At 39.3% G+C, this 16,532-nt stretch overlaps 1 protein-coding gene across 1 annotated transcript in view; it reads left to right on the forward strand.

The window, feature by feature from the left end:
* Nucleotides 1-16,532, forward strand: part of adarb2 (adenosine deaminase RNA specific B2 (inactive)) — a 282,592-nt gene that overhangs the window by 159,475 nt on the left and 106,585 nt on the right. Inside the window, exon 3 of the mRNA XM_047348928.1 lies at nt 15,926-16,012. Coding sequence (XP_047204884.1) covers nt 15,926-16,012 — 87 coding nt within the window. The remainder of the gene's footprint in view (nt 1-15,925; nt 16,013-16,532) is intronic.

The following is a 16,532-nucleotide window of genomic DNA, read 5'->3' on the forward strand; positions in this document are numbered from 1 at the left end:
AGTGTGGGCCACAATTCTTCATGGCCATTGTTGCTACCAGGGGTGTCACATCCAGTTATTAAGTTTAGGGGGTAATTGCCCATTCACATAGGGCTCAGGGGGGGTTGGTTAGTTTTTTTCGCCTATTAAATGAAATCATCATTTAAAAACTGTAATTTGTATTTATCAAGGTCTCATTTTTGTCTGATACTAGATACTAGATATTAGATTATTTGAAATATTAAAGTATGACAAAAAAAATAAATAAATAAAATGAAATGAAATTAAATTAAATGGGGGAAATTTGTTTTTTTATGTTGCTATATATAGATTTTAACAGAAAAAAAAACAACATCAAAGAAAATAACAAATCTAACATGTTAACCAAATCAGCTTTATCTACCTTATGTGTTATTCACAGGGTTATGCTTATTTTAACTAATTTTTCAAAAGTAAATAACTTGAGGAATTTATTTGACTTGTTTTGTTTAGACACATCAGACTGCAATAGTAGAACAATAGAAAACGTGGCTCCACTTCTTCTCGCCATGCGTAATAAGAGGTTTAACAATGCATTTAGCTCACAAGATGATACACAATTATGCTTTCACTGGAAATTGCTAGACCTTCTTTAATGGTTATGTAACGTAGTGTTCTGGTGACCCCTAAACTTTAAATGACTATTATATAAAAGGCTTTTAAGCCAGTCCACTGAGCAAGTTTTATTAGTTTACTTCATTAACACAACAAGGTAACAACTCAGATACTACTTCCTTACTTACTTCAATATAAGTCTCAAATATGGAACTATTTTCCAGATGCATTAAGGTGTTATGCTCATCTGTAGAATCAGTAATACAAAAGTATAAAAGACTATAGAAATGTCCATCCATAATTTCCTTTAAGAAAGAAAAGATTGTGTACCTCGGAAAATAATGTGTTTTTCTATCAACAATTATACAAAAGCAAAGATCTTGTGCCAAGTTGCCAACTGAAGCTACTAGGAGAGTGTTATTATCTACAGTGAAACTAATTGTCCTGTGACACGTCCTTGAAGGTCAAATCAGAGGGAAATGGCCATTAACCAAAAAAAATAAATTAAAATAAAAAGATCAAAGTTTGCAAGTGCACTAAAGGAAAAAGAATTTAATTTTCGAAGACATGTCCTGTGATCTGATGAAACCGAAATTGAGTTGTTTAGCCACATGACAGTTGTTACATTTAGAGGAACACCATCTCAACTGTGAAGTACGGAGGTGGCAGCATCATGTGTGGACATTTTGCTGCAGGAGGAACTGAGGCACTTCACAAAATAGGTTGCATAGTGTAATCATTTGAAAATATTGAAACAAGAAATCAGTTGGGAAGCTGAAGCTTAGGTAGAGAAAGGCTTTTCCAAACAGTGACCCTAAGTATACTGCAAGCATTAGTTAAAAGAGGCTCCTGTTTTGGAGTGGCCATCACAAAGCCTTGATTCTACACCTGTATGTGGGCAGAGATGGAAAGGTGTGTGCGAAGCAAGGCAGCCATTAGATCTAATGTATTTCCACAAGTTCTGTCAGGAGAAATGGGCTAAAATTCCAGCAAACAATTGTGAAAAGGAGGATATCCAAAATGTCTGACTCAAATCATACAGTTTAAAAGGCCATTCTACCAAATACTCAGGAAATGTATGACAACTTTAAAGAAGGTCATGCAAAATTCTCAAAAAATTATTGTACCGGGTGGTGGTGTAGGGGTTAAGTGTGCAACCATACATGTAGAGGCTATAGTCCTTGATGCGACTGTCCTGGGTTCGAGTCCCAGACCCAGAGACCTTTGCTAAATATCTGCCCCTCTTTCCTGTCCGCCTACTGTTAAAAAATGAAAAATAAAAACCTCTTGTGCTGAAAAAAATCTTAAAAAAATTATTGCACCTATTGTTCTGGTATTTAGCAAAAAAAAATAGTTTTCTTCACTGACCTAAGACAAGAATGTTTAGTCTGATTTACTGTCACACAGTAAGAAAAAAGTGTGTGTAGGTTATACACAGTGTGTGTAAATATCTGGTTTCAACTCTAACTGACTGCAATATATATATATATATATATATATATATATATATATATATATATATATATATATATATACAGTATATAGATAAATTAGCTGATCCCTGGGAAGAAAACACATAAACGGAACTGTTGTTGCACCTACAGAAATAAAATGCAATTTTCATCTCATCTGAAATTAGGAATGTATTGATAGAGCTGTACTGCAAATCTGACCCATTAACTTTACTAATTACATATCCGTAATGTCAAATAGTCTTTTTTTTTTTTATTATTTTGTTCTTCATAATGCATGTGTGACTTTCAGGTGGACTTGAATGTGAAATGAATTATCTTTCATTTCTACTTGGAAACTGTGTGTTCAGTTAGGAATTTACAGACTCCACATACCTGTTCCAATTCCCTTTCCTCTCTCCCTCCCCCAGTCAGATGGCTCCTGTTCGTGACTCCTGAGCGGCCTCCCCGAAACTTCTGACTAGCCATGTTCTTCAAACATCATGCCGCAACCAAAGCATGGCAGTATGACAGATAGTCCCTTCAATGTACAGTGACAAACAAATTAGTGCAAAGATGCCGCTTGCTGCATACCAGATGTGTCGGGCTCTGTGGGACGGAACAGCCGATGAAAAACTGCACGTGTCCCATCTGTGCCATGCAGCGGGCTTCAGTACAGCAATTTGTGTTGAACAAAGTAGTGCAAACAGTCCACCTGATTATATGTGTCATAATGTGAGGCATACAACACTGTTGGAGGAGATCACACGTTTATTTGATTAGAGAGGTGTCATTTAACTGCCTCTATTTGCAACCCCGATAAATTAGGGTACAGAGCCTTAAAGTAAATTAATCTTTTATGACAAATACAGAATGTTATGCCATGAAATTTGCTGCTGTTTTTTCTTTTGTTCGTACCTCTCTTAGCATCCTCTGCTGCACTTGTTGCCAAAATAAATTTGGGTATTTGTCCAGCCCTGTTTTTCCAGTTTCATTTTTATAATTTTCAATTAATCCTATAACTGTAGATATGGAAAAGTAAAAGAGATGTACCAAAACACTGATTGGTAAACAAATCACCCGATTTTCAACGTGATCAGTGACCGCCTGGTTGTAAACTCAAAAATACAAACTTTTCCCAATCAGTTACAATACCTAAGCGCAACAAGATTGCACTGACAATAACACTCTTTAAAGGGACATATATTGCTTTTATCATGCTGATGAGGTGGATTGATACAGTGTGGGCCTACATCTGATGAGTTTGTTAGCTTCCACAACTTATTTACGTTTCCACCAAGCTCACAATGACATCTTTCTACTACAGTTAAGGGGGGTATTACTTATGATAACTTCCCAGAACCAGCCTTCAAAAAATCCAAACTATCCTTTTAACCTTGGAATTTCCAAAAGGCTACAAACATTTTTATCTTCAGTGTTAGGCATGGAGTGTTCACCAGTTGGAAAAATACCAGACAATTTCTCAGTTTATCTTTCGGAGGTGGGATTTTTCCCCAAATAATCAAATCGATTTTTCTCTTTATTTTCAATGTAAGACTATCCTACACTAATAAACGTACTGTATATTAAGGCTTTTTACATATCTTTAGCAGGGTTGTCAAATGTGGAGGGTGCTGTCTTGTCAGCATATAAAATCCTAGTCCTATTTGAGATATTGTTTCCAGGGATTTTTCTTCTCTTGAATGTTTTAATGTAGCTGAAGCTGCCGTCCAGGTTTGAGCTGCTGACTGCAGGGCTCTTACACGAAATGGTTATTATCTAATCTCACACCTACCAGTTGACTCCCACACACTCTGAGATTGGCGACCACATGTAGGGGTCACATCACCATCTGAGCACCATGTCAAGTTGCTCATCTGCCCATTGCTGAGGCAGCCAGCGAGCAGCACAATGCTTTTTTTCCCCTTGTCTGCAACTCAGCACCAGGAAGCGATTTCTGCTCCAACCGCAAAATTCATTGAAAGTCGAAAGCAAAGGCCTCACAAGGCAAACTTGAGTGCAGAAGCATTTGAAATTCAGACTTTACTCAGGGCGCAGATGACAGTGCTACACTCACTGACAGAAAAAGGGATAACCATGGGAGGGGAGAGGAGCAGCGGCACATCGAAACGCTCCTGACCTGCTTAGTGTCATTACAGCGCAGACTTATCTCTCTCGCTCTGCCTTGTAAATACATTCGAGTGCTTGTTATCAAACGAGCAGCGCGACAAACCTCATCCAGGTTTGAGTCTTCAGCTTCCTCGATATGCTTGTAAATGAGTCATTCTCATGGATGACAACCGACATTAATATTCTGTTAAGCAGGCGAGCGGGTGCACATTAAATCCTCCTCTTATCAGGCTGTGATCATGAGCTGCACAGAAGTTTTTTTCAGGCCTGTTTCCTTTTAATTGCCAAAAGGTATTGGGAGGAAGAAGAAAAACAGCATCTTGGTTTCACTTTGCCCCTTTCTGCCCGTGCTCAGGCTGCACTGACATGTCAAGTGGTGCTAAGTTTGCTTTTTGGATCCAGTGACTGTGTGTTGAAGGCATTTGGAGCACCCCAATGTGTCATTGTTCAGAGGTTCCTGAAGTGGTGCTAAAAGCTTTTGGAGTCAAGCTCAATGGCGTCAGATAGCAGCCGACTTTTTTTGCATCTAGTTGCAGAACGCCCAATGAAAAATTTACCTTTTTTATTCCAACAAGAAAAAGTCATTTTTTATATTGCTCCTGCTGGCAATGTGGCATAAAAAAGCTTTTATCTGTGCTGAACTCTCAAACCTAGTGCCTGCATTGGCGATGTAAGCATGGCTCTCAGAGGTGAGGGCTCACAGAGATGTGAGGGGTGTTAGGTGGAGGTGTGGACGGAAAGCTAGAGCCTTGGTTTGATCACCAGCTCTGTAACGTAGGGGCGAGAGAGACAGCCGTCATGCATGCTGAGCAGGTACCTGCAACAACGCTCAGACGTGTAGTCTCAGCAGCCAAAGAGGTTGCTCTGAGACTTGCTGTCAGAATGGGGGAAAATAAAATGATATAAAAAGTAGTTTCAATTTCTTCTCTGAGCTACAATATGATTAAGCGATTCACTGTCCGCCTGAGTCCAGTTTCTGTTCACATCCCTCAGTGGAATACAATACTATAGTTTGGACATTGCAGTGTCACTCAGGGTGGAGTGGCCTCTGCTGCCTGCAATGCCTGCAAATGCAGAAATGCTTGGTTGAATCTTGTCTGTCACTCAAAAGTCACTCTGCTTACAGTGGGGAAAATAAGTAGCGGCTATTGACATTAAATTCATTGGAGATGTTGGTACAATTCCAAGTCATCCACACTAAGTCCATAAAGGAAGTTATATGAAATAAAGAAGAATGAAATGTGGAATAAGTATTGAGCACATGCTGAAAAAAGACATGAAAAGCCAAGGAAATGACTGAAGTCTGCCAGTATTTAAAAAACAATCCTGGTTGTTTGGCATTGCAACATGATTTCAGCTAGTTTAGTCTTAGCCGATGGCCTAAAACAAGGTTTCTTATTGTCAAGGTGATGGGATCAGCCGGCATGTCATGATGGATAAAAGAAAGGAGCTCTGAAAATCTTCACAACCTCTTTGCAGATGAATTTCTAAACCTCTGAATGTTCCAGTGGGCTCATTATCAGTAGATGGAAAGAACATAATTTCATCATAAACCAGTTATGACCAGGTGCTTCTCATAAGGTGTCTGACAGAAGAGTCAAAAGGAAAATCTCAAGCATTATCAAATAGCCAAGAACCAATTCCAGATAACTAAAATTAACAGGTACAGTTTTGGAGGATAACTAAGGCATTAAATGACAATTCCTTTCTGGACAGTCAATGCGCAAGACTCCACTGCCGAAGATAAAGCACATTGAAGCTAGGTTTAAGTTTGCTGCTGAACATATAGGCTAGTCAGTGAAATACTGGGAAAATGTAGTCAAGTTAGAGTCCAAAATCAAACTCGAACTGCTGTGTCTGCTTCCCACTGACTTGTCAAGCTTTTGTGGCTGCTAGAACCTAAATGGATCGTCAGTGAAAATATGGATGAAAATAAGTACCGGATGTTTGAGGCTATAAAATATACAAGGGCAGATATTCACCCTCCAGCAGGGCAGTGGCTCTAAACATACTGTTGCAGCTACAAACAGAATAGTTTAGGTCAATGCAAATGTGCAAGGCACTGTATATCTTAACTGCCAATCAAGTTTAAAATAAATAACCAAACATTTTTATAAATTATTTTTTAAATTATCACTTTGTAGAGTAACTGCTTTATTTTTTGCAGATAGACAGAAACTCAAAAACATAATATATCTGATGGTAGCACTAAAAGACTTGCAGTAAGGGTGGCAGGGAGAGAAATATAGCTCCATGTTTAACCAGAGGTTTAAAACTACAGTTTATCTCTCTCATTTTCATATTCCTCCATGGACTATAGTACTGGCAATTAACATATGTCTGGGGATGGCTTAAAGATCCTGTCGTATAACAAAATGATGGTAATTATTCACAGCAGAACTTTACTATTCATTTAGTAGGTTTTATCATTTCTTCTAATATGAAAAGTACATATAAACATTAAAAAATGAAATCTAATCAAGCAAATTATTTTACTCAAAATAACCCATAAACACCATATTGTGAATACAACAATAATCCTTTTTTTTTTTACCATTTATCACTTGTTCAGATTGGTTGATGAATGTTTGCAGGACAAAATATGACAGAAGCATGCCAAAAAGTGCCAGCATAGGAGCTCCAACATCTTATTTTAAAAAGCCAAAGTCTTCATATTGTCTGTAGGAAGTTATCTTTTGCAGCTTGAGCAACACCTTAAAAACCAATCTCCACAGAGTTTCATTGTGATGATGACACTGATGGCTCACAAGCTGTAAGGAATTACATGTTGTTTTACTGCAGTTCGTTTTGTTAGAATGTAGAATACTGCGAGATGTGTGGAAATCGGGATGCTGAGGCAATCAACTAAATGTCCGTAGCTGATTGCCTCTGCTCTAATATCTATATTCTACGAGACATTTGTAAAACCTTTATTTTGTCTGTTCAGTGCTATTCAGAGAGATTATTTGGCCATTTGTAGAAGTCCATCTGAGGACATTATTTGGTAAACATCTATTTAACATCTTGGACTACCGCAGAGGCCTCTTCTTCAGTTTGGACATCTTCAAGGAGTTTATTGTGCAATCTGAGTAATGATAGTATGAAAGCAACTGCAGTAGCATTATCACATTAAACTGGTGTACAGCTACTTTGACAAATTCACCTCTAGATTTTCTGACATATGATCAAATCCTTTCCCTCCCGAAAATAAAACGTTCAGGGTATTACTAGATGCAACCCATCCCCGAATCGTGATTGTTCCACTCCTGTGCTTAACAATCAAAAAAGTGTGTTGTTTTTCTTGTACATATAATGTTCTTTAGTATCCTCCAAACACTTCTTTCTGGCCATAAGGTCCCAGTTTTAACTTCAATTTCTCAGGATTTGTTTTTAAATGGCTTAAATACGTTTCAAGCAGTTTGGAGATCAGTGGAGCCAGAAACTATTGCTTGTTGGGAGACAGTTTAGAAAGGTGCGAAATACAAGCATTCTTAACAAGTGCCATGCCTCTAACCTTATTCCAAATTAAACTTTAGGTAAAGCTATGTGGAAGATTGCATGTTTCTTAAATAAATGTTTTATATTTTCAAATCTGCTCTCAATATTTTCTAGTCGATCTCCGTGTTCTCTTTCAGTCCCTTTTTGTTTGTTTTTCGGGTTCTTCAAGCTTAACTTTAATATAAAGACTAAAACATCTCCCTAAAAATAAAAATAAAAGAAATTCTCCAGCTCAGATACCCTGACCTTGGCTCTGACAGGTAAGTAATACTTGCAGCCGGCAGAGAAAGCCAGTATCCTGTCTGTAACACTCACCAGGTGGTTGTGTGTAGATTTCTTCAGCTGACAGTTTGTTTTTACTCTGCAGGAAATATCTACAGACCATAGAAACCTTCAAAAAATGCTTTAAAGGAACTAAGTAAATGTTTTATTTCCTTGGGCTATTGTTTTCGATCAGTAGCAATAGTTTTAGGTGTATGTGTTTTTAATACCTTAAAAAAGTTTAAAATAGAAATTGACTGAAATATCTGTAATTGACTTTTAAGAAAGAACTGCATTTTCTTGTGGAAATGTATTTTTAATATGTCACACATATTTATCATAATCTGGAATGCCAAACAATGAATGCGTAAATGTAATGTGTTGCTTTATTATAGACAGCAAGTGTCATCTGGCCCAGCTTTCTTTTGACCAACAATCAGTTCTCATTTTCAGCCTGAAATCGATATGAGCGTGGTTTGAGTTTAAGCTCAGCCACAAATAGGGGTGTAATGATACCTTCAACTTTGTCCTGTCCTCACTTTGGCAAACAGAAAATTAGACATTTCCGATTCATGGCAGGCCATACCTGGTTCAGGAAGCAGAGGGGATCAGCCATGACATAGGAGAAAAAAACAGAGAACAAATCCCACAACCACCAGGTCCAGAAGCTGCCCTGCTAAATTTACACACACATACAAAAACCGCAGAAGCGTGAGGAGACACCAATCTGAGACACAGTGAAATGCACCAAGACCCAGCAGGCGCCTGTAATCCAGTCCAACGTCCACAGAAACAAACAAACACAACCTAATTGGAGGGCCACAAACTCCAACTGCCAGTAGTAACAGTGCAGGCCACCCAAGCAATGCCAAGTCGAGCAGGAGTAGGCAACAGGCTAGCTTACCAGGTAACCAACCCTCACCCATCTATACCCATCCCACACACTCCACCTAATCCCCAACATCCACTGTTGCCAACTTAGCAAGTATATTTAGAGAGCTTTTGTACCCCCTCTAGCGTCTTTTTTTCAATAAAGCAATTAGCGATAAATCTAGATACTTTTCTTGTCATTGGAGAATTTGGCAACTAGACGTGAAAGCACCAGTCTGTTGTGCAGTAACTGTCCTCAGCGAACAGCGAGTGCTGCCGTGAGCTCCTTCTAACGTGAGCTCCTTCAACTGTACTTCCCAAGCACTGGCATGTGGTCAGTCTCACAATAGCCTTGTCAGGCAGCAAACACCACCTGCAGTCAGAGCAGAAAGGAGACCCACTCCACTCCATTGGCACATTCCAAATGAATCACACATGCGTAAAGCTGCTGCTGATCCTGCCCTGTGAATTTCAACCTAACTTTGCTAGACTTTCTCTGGTCCTAAAGAGATTAAAATGATTTTTATATTTTCACAATATCAATACAAGTTTTTCAAGCTCTGCTTTTTTATTTTTTATTTTATTGCACTAGTGGCCTTTATTTTGTAAGTTGACCAATAGAAAATGCAGCAAAAGTCAACGGGCTGGGACTCGCACACGTGACAGCTGTGTCAAGGTATACAACCTATGTACAAGGGTCACACGTTTTACCCCTGTGAAACCGTCCCTCCTCTACATTTTGTTCTGAAGAGTGCAAAAGTTTCAATTTGAGCTATCAAACCTTTTTAAATTTTGAACTACAAATGCGTGAGAAATGAGATGCTAACTTTAGCGTGATTAGCCAGCTGCAGAATATGGCTAACACGGTGCTTGCAAAATCTTCTTGTCATACCTGTCCTTGGCAATGTGATTATTGATGTTTAGAATGTTAAATGAGTGTGGTCACACTAAAGACATTTTCTTACATAAACTAATTTGTTGTAAACAGATTTTAGTGACTGATATTGTGTTTGGCATGAATATTAATTTAGCTGTGTGGCTTAATGGTAGTTTGAAGGCCCACAAATGAGATTCAGTTTCGAGACCCAGACAGCATTGGACCAGCAAGGTTTAGTAACTGGCAGTATATTCTGAGTACCCGGTAGATGTTATTGTTGTATCATCAGGCTTTTAAACTCTTATTTAGATGTCATTGTATTCACACAAAGGATTGAGAGGACTCTTAGCTCAATGCGTATTATTATGTGGCTTTTATCACACAAGAGAATTGGGAGGAATAAGGTTTTAAGAGTGATGTAGAAAAAAAGCAGCATCTCATGTATTGGCTCAGTAGCTTTCAGTCTCAGAAAGGCACTGACAGAAAAGTGAGACGGGCAGGTGTTAAACGGAGACAGAGCAATGAGTCTGTGATTTCCCCCAGCGCCTGTTTCAATAGTGTCTCCTGTCGCTCATCTGACCCATTCGTTATGCTGAGCCATGGGGAAATCTGATTGGGCTCATTACCCTCTGCTCAGAGCCGGTGCAGGAGGTGCAAGGAGAAAAGAGGCCTACTCTGCAGCTCATTGTGAATGGACGCCATCACTGCTCTTGTCACTATCAGGAGTTCACGGCCATCTGCTGAGGCTCTCCCTATCTCTGCCTGCCCGTTCTCCGTACCAGACACTGTGCTGTGGAAACAAATGAAGACCATCTACTCTCACCGTGTCCTGGTGCAGTGGGGGATGGCAGTAGTGAGCAGAGGCTATCGGCACGAATTGACTCCCATCATTCAGGCCTGCTGCTGAATGAGAAGGAATGGGTGATGCATACCGTGAAGGACATGCAGAATAACAGGGCGCTCTTCAGCAGAGGTGATTGGTGGGATGTTTGATGAACTTCATAGCAGGGTGGATTTTGTTCTCCTTCACATTGACGACAGGCTTTAGTAGAGAGCATTTCAAGTTTTCAAATCTCAAAGTTTCTGGGAGTCTCTTGTATGCACTCAGATCTTCGGTTCTTTCTATTGATTTTCAGTTAAAATCAAGTCGAGTGTTTGACAGGTCTATTCTATCAGCTTCATTTTCTATCTCTGACACAGATTGAGTGTTTCCTTGACCATGTTTTTGGATCATTCTCTTGCAGAAAATCCCCCCTGGTTTCATGCTAAGTTTCTTTCTCAGAAAGTCTCACTAAATGTCTCCATTCATACCTCAGCTAGATGAGGCCTGCCAGTACCATATGATAAAAAAACGTTTGATGGTCACACCTCCAAACTTCATTCAAATGTGCTTCAAAATGCTTTTTCTTCAGCAGTGGAGTCTTGTGCAGTGAATCTTCAAAGTGGTCATTGAGTGTGAGTGTATTACTTTGGTCTTTATCTTTGTTTTCGAAACACTTAATTTATGTGCTGATTTGTGTTGATTTCTTTGGATCTGTACAATGCTGTAGTTGTTTCTAACTTCTAGTGGAGATTTCATGTCAATAACCTGATTAGAGATATTTAATTTGAAAAGCATTGGTTTGTACAATGCGTGTTCAAGTTAGGAAATGTGAAATCTAAAGCATACCTAACCCCAACATGACATGTGGTGGTACAATTTTAAACTCATATTGATATCCTTAGTAATTTTTTGCAGACCTCTCATCATTGGTATTCCTTTACTGATACATCATGCTCTAATTAAGATGCTACAAATATCCAACATGTGTCTGGAAAGGTCAGCGTCTCTCCAAACTCCTGACAAAAACTGCCTGTGACGTAACTTGGAGATCTTCGTGATTGGAGCGCACAAACCCAAAGCACAGTCAGAGGTGGCATTTCCAGAGTGACCTCTCATTTTCACCACTTACAATTGCATAACATCAGAGTTATTGAAAACACCATTATATTTTGCACTCAATAGCTACTTCCTGAGGCATTTGAAGTGAAGTGTGCTCTATTGAAAGCAGAGAAAAAGTATTGTCTCATAGGGTTGCATAAAATTATGCAGTCCTTAGGAGAGAAGACAAAACCTCTGTTCTGATGGAGAATGTGAGTGTCGTTCAAGTGAAAGTCCTTTGAATGGAGTATTAAAATAGTCTGTTAAAGCTTTCATACTGCTCAGTGATATGTCCAGCATATCATCAGGCAATGAGGATGTGCATTGAATCTCATTCCTCTTTATTACATTGAGTTTTTTTGTGATTGTAGCTCATCAGTCAGCCCATTGGCTGTTCAACTTTGATACAGTTCGTAATTTCATGAAGCTTTGAATGATTTGTCATTAAACTTCTACATAGGGCTTCACCCATCAGGGACCTGATCTCCACTCCACACTATCATGTCATGCCGTTCTTTGGGGACCTTTTGGCATCTGAACACATAATGAAAAGAAGTGAGGTTGTGTATTTGTGCTTATGTATCCTATGCACATGTTCAATTGAACTGCTGAGAACAAAATACGTTAGCTTGCTCAACCTTACCAACAAATGGTGTTGCTAAATATAAACAAGTGGGTGGGAGGAGTGAATCTAACCATGAGAGTCAAAGTGAAGTCTGTACATGGTCCTAAATGATCTTTAAGTTTATTGGAAAGCCCGATCTGAATTCTGTGATCAATTTCCAAACTATGCTTGTATAGATTCAACCTGCCATTAACAATATTAAGCTGATCCCTATTGCTTTTAAAGAGTGTTATATAAGAAGCAAAACGTTTGGACACACTTCCTCATTCAACTGAATGAGAAAATATAGTTTCTTTAAATTAAAATAGCTTCTTACAGCTCAGCGCTTCTTTTGGCTTTATTTTAAACAGTGTCTGCAGTCACAACTTCCACTACATCGTTGGCAGCATGGCCTGGTATCGCTTACATATGGTGTGTTCCCTTATTGTAAAACTGATTTTTGTGTTTCCAAATGGCTCCTCACCTTTTAGGACAGGGTAAAATTGCCTGATTTCAGTCACTAGCTAATTTGTCATCGCATCTTTAGTTTCAACTCTCCTAACTTTATTACAGAACTTTGAAAATCATGACAAAAATGTTAGAAAACATACTGAAACTAAACCATGGGTTTATAGATTTTATCCATGTTCTGAAGGTCTAAAAATAATTGATTTTGCAATTGAAAAAAAACTCACTTTTCTGTTCAGTTGAGAGTTAAAAGGAAAGAAATAGAGGTAAATAAATAAATATTTTACATTTTTGTTATATTGTGGCAGAGGGAAACATTTTCATCTACAGGGCCATAAGCTGTATGGGTTCTCCACTGACAACAACATGCCAACAAGACATTGACCTGGTTAATTTCATAAAAGTGAAATAGCAGATGGTCACCATGAAACAAGGCTCCCAACCAAAGTGGCCACATGCATCTGCTTATCTCTTTGCAGGTAACCCTCTAGTAAGTGAGTAGCGCTCGTAACTAGATGCCCCCTGAATATTGTTATGGAGGGGATGCTCAGTTTGTATTTAGCTAATTGGGGTGCTAACTATAGCTCCATAAATATCTTGTTAAGTCAGTGTCGTAAAGTTGTGAAGCTATTTAATTGGTCCAGATTGGCCAACCATCATTTTCTAATTTATCTTTAGATTAATCCTTCTAATCTAAAATTACTTTTATATCTCAAATATTTCAGATGAAGAAATGCAGTCTGATTGATTTAAGTGAATCAGTTAGAGAAGATCACATTTACCAGCATTTTCAGCCTCATCTGATGTTTGTGTTTCATGTGTCAGCTGTTAAACAGATTAGAATGTTGATTTGGCTTATCCCCTCAATTACCATAAATGCTATAGTGGCCTCTCACTGTAAGCATCTAACTATATAATAGATCATATTGTGTGCATCTGTTGTGTCTGATTGCCAGCTAAGCGCTTTGGCTTGGTAGAAGTTGTTAAACGGTACATTTGGACCGCTCAGCAGCACAACGTTATCAAATATACTGTTGATTTCTGCATTTTAGGCTCCACTGGGAAAGCTTGGCCTCCTCTGTGTTAATTGCCTCAGAGCGTGCTCTAATTTCATGGTTCATGTGAACTACTGTCTTTCCAGTCACAATGTACATGGATATTTTGTGTCCAGATGTTAAAATAGGCTTCAACCAGACCTCTATAAATCCTTAATTTTAACAGAGTAGTACATCAGACCTGTATTTTTTCAGCTTTTTTTCTGAAAATGTGCCTTTAGGGGCTTTAAAAACAATACAGACTGATTTGAAAATGGCCTCTATGCTGCCAAGGGAGTCATTTAGGGCCAAATTGCTGCTTGTGTTGAGCTTTAGTCCATAATTAGGTCAGAATGCAAGTGCTCGTGTTGTGATGTTGGCCCACAAGGACTCGCAGAGCTCCAGCTCCATTGTTTGGAGTGTAACCATGTGTGTCACAGTGACTCATTGAGTCCCTCTAGTGCTGTTGCTTCGCTAATAGAGAAGCCTCGTTCACAACCTTACGCTCTTATCAAAACGAGTTTATAGCACCGTAATGTGGGGCCCTATTTAAACAGCATTTAGCTCTTTTGAACTTTTGCCCTTATGGGTCTTAAATCTGGAAAGTTGCGAGTGCAAAAAGCTCCGCGAGTATCATGACAACTGGCTCCAACTCTGTAAACTCATTCTGGCTCTTTTTCAACTTCTTCCTACTTCATCACCTTGCAGTACTACAAGTCCATTCCAGCCCCCCACCCCCCTCCTCATTGGACCCTCGCCTTTGTCTTTTATTGATCATCAGCTGGTGTTGGGAAGAAGGAGGAGGTTTAATTAAGGAGCCAGACTGGTCTGTCAATTTTACTCAGTGCTGCGTGGAGAGCACCAGACCAAGCAATAGCCCTAATAGGGCTTCACGCAGTAAACAACACGCACACCTGGACAGCGTAGGGCCTCTGGGAGAAACAAGACAAGAGGGGCTGTTGACAAGTTGGCTCTGATAAAGAGAAAAAGTTCAGCTTTTTTTTTTTCAGCTACAATCAAGAGTTTAAGTCTGTGTTACTTCCATAAAATGTCGAATCGATAAACAGGAAGATTCTGAGCTACTGGGCAAAAGTTGAATCATATTGCAGAATAATCTGAATCATATTATGTGAAATTAATTAGAAGAACTTTAATTGACACATTGTATTTTAATATATTTCTAAACATAATTATCCAAAAACTGCCATTCCAAAGAAGGAATAGTGATGAACTGACAAGAGGGCCATAGGTTACCAATGGTTGCTGATGCATGTGGGGAGCAAACGCTGGCCTGTGTTGTCTGCTCCAACAGATGAGTTACTGTAGCTCAAACTGCTGATGTTAATGATAGTTCTGATAGAAACCTGACAGAGTACACAGTGCATTTTTATTTGTTGCATATGGTACTTCATAGCTACAGACCAGTCAGGGTTTCCAATCTAACTCTTGTCTACTGCGAAAGGACCTAACAACGGGCACATGGGCATCAGAACCACACTATAGAGCAATGAAGGAGCGTGGCCTGGTCTGATGGATGAATCATGTTCGTTTTTACATTAGTAGGCACCAGGATGTTGTATAGACAAAAAGCTTGCCAATTATAAAACTGCCAAGTTCCAGGGCAAATGCTAACTTTAGCATTCTTAACAGCTACCGGTTTTTGTTTGTTACTCATTTATTGTTTCATTTTCTATTGGGTTCCCAAAATGCAGTCATAGAAACCTTTTTGGGGGGCTTCTTGTTTTTTGCCAGCCCCTTTATCGGTCGACCCCATCAACAGCACAAGACAATCCAGGAACTATTTCCTTGTTACATCAAAATAAGAGTGCTGCCAAGCTTACAGCATTCGCCTTCATATTAGTTGCCCATAGTAATGGACTAAACAGGTGAAATCTTGGTGATGCAGCTACTTTCAGACATGCTTCAAGTTAGCATATCTTGTGTATATTATCTTGTTATAGACCTAGTGTTTGTATGACAGTTTCAGTTTATTAGACGAATCATATTTGGTCGGTAGTTAAAGTGAACGTAACATTGTATGTATTTCAGTTTACAGTATCATGGTACATTCTAGGGTTATGGAAGAACAGGCTCTCTAGCATACTCCCTCTCACGCATGCAGCATCTCTGCCTCCTTGTTGGGCTGACAATGATCCCTGGCTTTAATCGATAAAAACATCAAAACAGCTCTACCTCTGCCCTCTTGTTGACTCTGCGCGTCTCTTGTCTCTCCTCCAGAGAAAGTCAGTATGCTGTCGGCATTGATCGCTCCCTTCAAGTACATAAGCCCTGGGACCAGCAGCACGGAGGACGAGGACAGTTTAAGTAAGCCACTGCATGCCATGTCTCTCTCTCTCTCTGACTCTATCTGTCAGGAACCTTTTCAGTGGCAGACTGAATGTGGAACTGAAATCTCTGTCACCTGCATAATTAACTATTTGGGCAAATGAGCTCTTTGATTACAAATGGGTCTTTTAAAAGTGAGCTAATAAATGTTAAATCTAAGTGTTCATGATGAATAAGTCATCAAATGTGATGCTTTCTTGCCAGCCTGCCTGCCTGCCTGCATACACTCTCATCTTGAGCTACAATCTAAGCACCAGTAGGTGACACAGTTAAAATTCCTCTGAACACCCTGTTTTTGTTCGTTTGCCATCAGAAATGCAATATGCCACCACTTCCCTGTAACGACGGTTGAAGAGCATATCACAGCTGTTTCAGGCTTTGCTCCTACAGAGGATAGAAGTGTGAAATAAAGCAGGCTCAAAACCTTTTTTCTCATCCTTTTCTTGGAAAGTCTTAGCACTTACAGCGAACCCCTCCCCCCCATTACAAATAGGATTGA

The sequence above is a fragment of the Girardinichthys multiradiatus genome, chromosome 21, assembly GCF_021462225.1.
Source record: "Girardinichthys multiradiatus isolate DD_20200921_A chromosome 21, DD_fGirMul_XY1, whole genome shotgun sequence".
Taxonomy (NCBI): domain Eukaryota; kingdom Metazoa; phylum Chordata; class Actinopteri; order Cyprinodontiformes; family Goodeidae; genus Girardinichthys; species Girardinichthys multiradiatus.